Source organism: Arachis duranensis, chromosome 9 (assembly GCF_000817695.3).
Source record: "Arachis duranensis cultivar V14167 chromosome 9, aradu.V14167.gnm2.J7QH, whole genome shotgun sequence".
Classification (NCBI taxonomy): Eukaryota; Viridiplantae; Streptophyta; class Magnoliopsida; order Fabales; family Fabaceae; genus Arachis; species Arachis duranensis.
The window spans coordinates 5598183-5606991 of record NC_029780.3 but is presented as its reverse complement, the minus strand read 5'-3'; the positions used below and the strand labels follow the sequence as shown (position 1 = coordinate 5606991).

The following is an 8809-nucleotide window of genomic DNA, read 5'->3' as shown; positions in this document are numbered from 1 at the left end:
ATATTTTAAATTTTAATTTTAAATTTTTATTATTTTATATTTTTTATTTACATAAAACTGAATCAATTTATCCTAGTGCATCTCTTTCATATTTAAAAAAAGTCTAAAATTTTGAATTACTAATTGGTAGAATATTAAGCAACTTGAAATTTTCTTGAATATCATTCAAGAAAAGATTATTCTAATAAAAAAATTCATAGAATTCAAGAAACTATTCTTCTTGAATGAAATGCTAAAAGAATACCCGAAACTATGTTCGCAAAATCTTCGTATTCAACTATAAAAAAAACCATCTAATTGATTACGACGCACAACGAAAATTGTATCCATACAATTTTGTATTTCTCGACAAACTAAGAATCCACTAATTAAATTAGTGACCTAACAATTTAGTAATTTAACTAGTTCCACCCCCGATTTAATTCAAACAACTATTATTCGAGGGTATAATGTTTTGGAATGTTTCCAAAGAAACTTTCACTATTGTCGAGTGAGTTAAATGAATTGAGATTAATTGAATTATTAAAATCAATCATCTTCAATTACATTCTTTCCTATCCCTCCTTGTCCCACCTTCCACCATTTCATATAACCCACTTAGTTAAATGACTCGGGATAATTGGATATTCAAAAGAGAAAATTTTACTTGATATGGAAAAATGACACTTTTTTTATTTATAAAATATATATTTTATTTTTTTATAATTTTAAAAAAATATTTTTTAATTGATTTTTTAAACTAATATTAACTTTATTTATTTAAAAAAAAATAAATAAATAATATTTATTAGCGAAAAATTTTATTTTTTTCATTAAATTTATTTACTAAAATACTCTTTAATAAATTATTTTTTAAGATATTTTTAATAATTTTTTAATTATTAAATTATAATTTTACCAAAATTTTCGTTGACAATTATAGTTATATTTTACTATTTTTTTATATCAATATATATTATTTTAATATTAAATAAAAAAATTTTAGTAAAATTATTATTGATATAAAAAATTTAATAGTAAAATATAAAAATAATTATTAACAAAAATTTTGATAAAATTATAATTTAATAATTAAAAAATTATTGAAGGGTATCTTAAAAAAATAATTTAATTATCAAATTCTTTTAGAAAATATTTTGGTAAAAATATCATTTAATCAATAAAAAATAATTTATTAAAGGATATATTGGTAAACACAATTTAATGACAAAAAAATAAAATTTTGTTAAAGGATATTTTTGTAAAAAATAATTTATTTTTTAAAAAATGGATAAAGTTAATATTAGTTAATATAAAAAATTTAAAATAGATTAAAGAGAAAATTTTTTAAAAGTGATAAAAAATGTATATTTTACAAATAAAAAAATGTTATTTTAACATTTTAAGGAGTGTGTCTAATTTACGTCTATGTCGGTTCTGATAAATGGGTCCCCCACTAAGCCTTTCAAGATGGAAAGGGGACTACGACAAGGAGACCCTTTATCTCTGTTTTTGTTTGTGCTAATTGTTGATGTGCTACATAAGATGATCAGGGAAGCAGTGAGGAATGGCCGCATCTATCCACTTTTGGTTGGAAGGAATAACATTGAGCTGTCGCACTTACGGTTTGCAGATGATACCATTCTCTTATGTCCTACTGAGGAAGAGACTATCAGGAACTACAAGCGATTGTTACGTTGCTTTGAACTGATGTCGGGGTTGAGTATCAATTTTGAGAAGTCTAGCTTCATTCCGATTAACAGTGATCGGCATGGGGCGCGTAAGATGTGTCAGTTGCTGGGATGCAAGGAGGAGTCTCTACCAGTCCGATATCTTGGCATTTCTCTCGGAGCAAACCCGAGGCTTGTGAAGACTTGAAAACCGGTGATTGATAAGGTGGAAGACAAGTTAAGTCTGTGGAAAGCAAAGACCCTAAACAAAGCGGGTAAGCTAGTCCTTATTAAGTCTGTTCTGAATAGCTTGCCTATCTACTATCTTAGCCTATACAAGATGCCGAAGGCAGTAGCGAAAAAGTTGATCTCACTCCAAAGGTGCTTCTTGTGGAGTAAAGAGAATGGGAGAAATGGGATACCACTAGTAAAATGGGAAGTGGTAATGGCTCCAAAAAAGGCAGGTGGTTTGGGAATTGGAGACGCAGTAATTCGGAATACAGCTTTGCTCTTTAAGTGGTGGTGGAGGTTCTCGAAAGAGGATTGTCCCCTGTGGAAGAAAGTCGTCTGCTCCTGTAATAACTTGAATTCGAATGAGATGCTGTGTGGTCAGCCTGTACCTACAAGGGGGTCCTTTGAAGGATATTTGCCAGTTACAAATCAATGAGCCACATGTGAGTGAAAAAAATGATCATGGGTTTGTATATGGATGTAGAGAATGGCAGAACAGTACGGTTCTTGGAGAATATCTTGTTACCTCACGGTATTCTTAAAGAGTTGTTTCCAAGGCTTTTCTCAGTCTCAAACCTCAAAGGTTCTGTTATTGGGGATTGCGGGTTTTGGGATGGGCTAGAGTGGATATGAAATTTTCAATGAAGGAGAGAGCTTTTTCAGTGGGAGTTGGCACTAGTAAACCAACTCCATCAGGTTTTACAGTCTGTTCAGCTAACATCTGAGAGGGAGCCAGGGAGGACAGAGTGGTCTGAAAATTTGATAGATCTGATATTTATTCGACTAACTCATTTGTGCAGGTGTTGCAGGAAGCGGTTCTCCCAGAAGAAATAACAAGCTATAGCTTCACAAGTGCAATTTGGAAGGGTTTCATTACACCAAGGATCGAGTTTTTCTCTTGGTTTGTGTTGGTGGGGAGAGTGAATACTAAGGACAGACTGTGTAGACTAGATGTAATTAACCCAAATGATCGTACATGTGACTTATGTGGTAAGTCTGTGGAGTCTGCTTTTCATTTATTTGCTGGTTGTGAGATTTTCTGGCAGGTATGGTGTGCTTGGCTATTCGCTCTTGGGAGGAAATGGACCATGCCTGGTACACTCAAACAACACTTTGAAAGCTGGACGAATGCTGCAGCAAGAAGAGGTGAGAGGAGGAGGTGGGTGATTGGCTTCTTTGCTGTTATCTGGACGGTTTGGCTAGAACGGAATGATAGAATCTTCAGGAATCAAAGCTCACGTGTGGTGGATATTATTAGTAGATCCTTCATGCTCTCCGATGAGTGGAGTGGTAGTGAACCCTATGGTTGTTGATGGTAATGCCGAAGATAATCAGGGGTTGTCATGACTAGAATTGTCGGGTTGTTCTTTATTATTTTATATGCTCCACCTTATTGTATTGAGCTCTTTACTTCAAAAAAAAAAAAATAAGTGCCATTCTTCGACTTCAAGAGAGTGCGCCAGTGACCCTTCACAACTACCGCGCACATGCTACGAATTAGGAATTGGCTCTCACTCTCAGCGGAAACCATGTCTAATGACTAATTCGTTATGAATTTGAGCTATACTTAAGAGTTTGTCGCTGCCCAATAAATTATTGCATGCACAAAGCAAAATTCAAAAAACTTTTAACACTTATTTAAATGTACAAGTGAACTAATCACTCGACTAACCAAATTAGTTACTCTCTCGGTCTTTTTATGACGGTATTTTGTTGCACTTAAATTGGGCCTTTCAAATCAATAATACCCAAAAATCTTTTCTACATAAATAATCAAACAATTACAATAGCTTTTCTCAATGATTGTATGATCTCGTTTTACCAATGGGTGAAATCTTTCCCCTTATTTGTTTTACATTTATTAAATTAATCAAGTATCAGTTATCTTTAGTTTCACTCAATCAAACTAATGTCTTAGCATAGAAAAAGTTATGTGTATGGATTGAAACTCTAAATAACAAGATTAGTATTCATTTTAGTCATTTGATTACACGCACACACGAGAGATGCTACTCTTCATCCATTGAGTAAAAAGTGAAAGTTGTTTAACCTGAAGTGAATATTAACATCTTGTAGGAAATATCTAACGAATACTAGCTTTCTATATATTTCGGTGAACATTCGCAAGTAGCTACATTCCCCGTATTTGTTTAAGTTTAATTATTATGTTGATTCTTATAGTTTCATCAAATTTTTAATTAAATTTTTATATATTTTTTTATTTTTAGTATTTTGGTAAAAATATTATATTAATTTTAACATTTTTAACATGAAATGATGTAATTATAAAATTAAAAGTAGTTTAGAGATCCCATTAAAAAAAAAGTATAGAAACATAATTAAAAATTTGATAAAACTATAAGGATTAATAGAGTAATTAAATCTTTTTTTATTAGATCAAAATATTTCTTTTACTTTTGTTTATCTTAACAATTTATTATTAGTAGTTAGATAAGTAATTTAGGTTGAATTACTTAAATAAATCAACTAAGTGTAAAAACTTTCAGATTATTTTAAATAAAAAAGGATAATATTTTTATTTTCTCAATTTTTATATAAATTGTTGTCTTTTTATTGGTTTTAAATATAAAAAAAGTAAAATATTGAAAATTACAACTATTTATAGTTATGTATTTTGGAGTCAGAAATCGTCCTGATGATTATAAATCATGGACTAAAGTTGGGTTTTAAAGCAAAAAGTATAAAATATGAGATATTCTTATGATTTATGAAGTTATAGACCAAATCCAAGTGAATTTCCATAATTTACGTATAACTAGAACAAAACACATTAAACACCGACAATTTATGTTATATATAGTTAAAATAATAAAAAAGCCAATAATTTATGGTTGCACAGAGAAACTATTCGAAAGTATAAATGGCTCGAGATAAGATGAAAGTGTTGTAGAGTTAAGAAATAGGTGATAGTGATGATAGTTTTTTAATATTTATGCATTGTAAGAGAGAGATTAAAATGACTAGAGAGGATGTTACTTTTATAGGTAAGAAAAAGTCATCTGTAATATTTATAAGACTCTCCACAACATTTTAGAATTATAGAATAATATTTTACAAAAAAAGGGTAAATTAGAAAAAGGAGAGTGAATGAGTTGTTATATAGGATTTCAATTGCAGTTGGTCAAGGATTTGTAATATTCAATTTATTTGAATTATAGAACGACGGTGACTTACAAATAATATTTTATTGTCATAAATTTTTTTTGGAGATTTGTATTATAGAATTGTATGCAAAAATTGAAGATGTGGTTAAAATTCTAGATGATTGGCTCCGAATTCTCATTTTATGGGCATAATCGGAGCGTTTAATTTTACTCCCATTGATTTAGCCGCTGCAACTTTAGCGGCATCTCCTATTTTTGCCGTAAATTTGAATCGTGAAGTGGAATATGGGTACAACATGGGAGATAATCACATGTTTAGTGAGTTTGCTCTTACAATATCATCACCTATTGAGATTGTTTGGGACTCATAGATGCCAGTGAGGCAGATCCAAGAGAGAAAGCTCTTGGCGAGGACAATGACTGATAAGTTTGAAAATTCAGATTTATTTTTATGATGAACAAATATTATTGAAATGATTGATTACAAAATTATTAATTATGATTTTCATGTAACATGTGTTAATTAATAATTTTGTGATGCAAGATTAATATTGGGCCGAAAAATAAAATTGTTGCAGGCCTAAAACAAGATACACATTCATGATTCAGCCTTGTTGAATGTCTCTATATTATATGGCTGAATTGATTGTTATGTTACTTGGGCTAAATTGATCCATTATTGTTAGAAGCCCAAGTTAAACATGCTTTGCTATTTGCCCCTATACATGATCCGAAAACAACTCATCAGGAAAGCAAATGTTATTATTTGCTATATGAATGATGGCTGAAATATTTTATCATTTGGGCCAGTTTGAATGTTGTTAATAGAAAGCCCAAATTTATTTTGATGAGTAATCACTCATGCTTGATCCGAAATCATGTGATGAAGAAAGCAAAAATTGCTTCCAACGGATCTAAGCTTATTACCATGTGATGGATTCCAAAATTCATTCAATTACCATTTATTGCATGAGAAATATGAGAGAAAAATTTGCAATTGAGTTGATTGATTGCCATAGTGCTGCACGCTACCAATAGCAACGAAAGGGGAGTAAATTAATTCATTATAGTTTAATGGTTCAAAAACACTTGATTGCTTCTCTTTCTACATTTTTTATTCTCTCATCTCTCTCTTCTTTTCGGTCAATACCCAGGAAACTATGGAAGCTAAGTTAAGCTACCAAAAGGAAGAAAGAGCTACATGCATCAAGACCATCATGATGATGGCAAGAAAACATAAAAAAGTAGTGGCTAAGATCTTCGACCATGAATGGTAAGATATGGTGATGAGCTCTTGGCTTCTTCATACCAAAAATGGTAGAAGGAGATTCGGCCAGCATGGAGGAGATTTTTGGAGGGATGGCTTGTCTCTGATTCTGCTCAACCACCACAGGAAGTAACTAGAGTGGCGAAGTGATAGAAGAGGCAGAGATTGGAGCAGATGAAGCCATCATCATCATGAAGCATCAAGGGCTAGAAATCCATCTTGGAGAGCAAGCCAAGGATGGAGCACTCGAATTCATGAAGAGTGATGACTAAGGAAGGACCAGAGGTATTTGCATGTTGGGTTTTGCATGAGTTATCTCTTCTCTCTCTCTGGCCGAACCGGTTCTGTTTTGAAGAAGAAGAAGTTAAGCTTGATTTTTGGTTCAACTGTGGAGGCTTCTCTCTTCTATAAAAAGGGAGAACAGCCACGGTTTGATTCAAGGAGTTAGAAGTAAGCATTGAGAGTGCAAGGCACAGAATTCTCAAAACTACCTAAGCTTACAGATTTTCTTCTCCTTCAATGTATTCTGTTTTGTATTTTTCTGTTTAATTTTGTCATGTCTTGAGTCTCATGAAAAAAGGCAAACAGTGAGGTTTGTATGAAAAAGCCATAGAGTGGAAAAAGGCAGAGAGTGCAAAATTAAAAGAAAAAGCCATAGATATCCTTAGAGTTCTTTTGTACGTCTATGTTGTGTTTCATAATTCTGTGGGAATTTCCTTGTAAGTTGGGTTAGCACTTTACAGTTTGTAATCAGGAAGATTATAGTGAAATTCCATCATTGTTGTGATTGAGACTAGATGTAGGCTGCACTGCACTTAGCAGCTGAATCAGGATATATTTGGGTGTAATTTTCTCTCTCTTCTACTCCATTTCTGTTTCTGCTGCACAGGAGGTAAAACAAAAAATATCTCGTGCCAAGTGACGAGACAAAAATAAAAGTCTCGTGGCTAGAGACGAGACAAAAATAAAAAAGTCTCCTCAAAGACCAGCAAATACAACTAAGCAAAAAGGAACTAAGATTCAACCTTCCTTCTCTTGGCCAATGAAAACCATCAATGACGATGTTGAGCCTTCTACAATTGGTTCAGCCACATAACAATTTCCTCCTCACTTGTCAACCCTCAATCTTGATATTATGACTTAGCATGAATTTTTAGATTTGGACTATAAGACTGGACAATCTGAATCATTTTGGCCTTTTGGACTCCTGTATCAAATGAATTTGAAGTTAGACAACAATTTTAAAATAAGGAAGAGGTGGTTCTTTTGTGAAGAACTATAATATCTATCATAGGTTAAGTATAAAGTGTTAGAATCAGATCACTTAAAGTATCATGGCAAGTATAAAAAATTTGACAATAAATACAACCGATGAATTTAAATAATTTTTTGACAAAAGAAAAAATATTGAAAGATAAGACCATACAACTAACCCCAAACAAATTTGGCGACCGAGATCTCGAATAATCATTGACAGTTAAATTATCATGTTATTTATGCTTCAATATTTTTAATGATTAAAGTGATACTTCTATTTTTATTAAAGTATTGCAGAAGGTAACGAAAGCAATGTTGATAAATTATTGTGATCCTCAGAGTTTTACATTTTTTATTTAAAATCAATAGAAGAATAACGATTTAAATAAAAATTAAGAAGACAAAAATGTTTTCCTTTCTCATTTAAGATAATCTAATAATTTTTATACTCAATTAGTTTATTTAAATAATTTATTCCATAACTATCACAAACATATTTTACCTTCTCCTAATAAACGCTAACTTCATAAATTGTTTTTAGAAAAATTTATTAGAAGAAATTGAAAGAAGTATAATATATTATCTCCAAAAAGATTTGTATTTCATTCTTAAAAAAAACGAGGAAAGAAATGTATGTTTTAAAAAGGGTTAAGTACGATTTTGGTTTCTAACGTAGAGGTTGAAAATTTATTTTACTTTTGACCTTTTTTTCGCTACAAATAGTCCAAAAAATTTAACTTAGTTTTAAGATGGTCCTTCGGACGAAAACACTCATTCCCTCTTCTTCCCCAAAATAACCATAAGTAGAAGCATATAGACACAATCAAACGCATAAATAAAAGCAGGCAGAAACAGAAAGCATAAGTAGAATAACAACAATCAAACAACAACAATAATAACAATGGATAATGGAATCAGAGCAACAACAAAAACAGAATCAGAAGCAGAAGCAAAAACAGAAGCATGCATAAACAGAAGCAACTAGAAGTATCAACAACAACAATAGAATAAAAGGAATAAACAGAAACAACCAGAATCATCAATAACAACAACAACAATAGAATAAACAGAAGTAAAACACCTTCCTTTAAATCTGAAAAATTAAAGAAAAAGGAATAAAAAATTGAAACAGCGCTGTAGGGACTTTGAGGCGGTGGTGGGGAAGGAGAGGCTGCGGCGGTTAACTGCAAATCGCGAGGAGAGGAGAGATGCAGTGGTAGTGGCGGATCACGTGAAAAGGGCTGCGGCAGTGGTGATGACGCCGCGAATTGCGACGAGAA

The 8809-nt window shown here is 31.8% G+C and overlaps 1 protein-coding gene across 1 annotated transcript in view; it reads left to right on the top strand.

Annotated features, from left to right (window-relative positions):
* The first annotated feature begins 1989 nt into the window (after window positions 1-1989).
* Window positions 1990-8809, top strand: part of LOC107464253 (transmembrane 9 superfamily member 7) — a 12266-nt gene continuing 5446 nt past the window's right edge. The window contains exons 1-4 of the mRNA XM_052254151.1: window positions 1990-2265; window positions 2365-2463; window positions 2681-2781; window positions 2927-3026. Of these exons, the coding sequence (XP_052110111.1) occupies window positions 1990-2265; window positions 2365-2463; window positions 2681-2781; window positions 2927-3026 (576 nt within the window). The remainder of the gene's footprint in view (window positions 2266-2364; window positions 2464-2680; window positions 2782-2926; window positions 3027-8809) is intronic.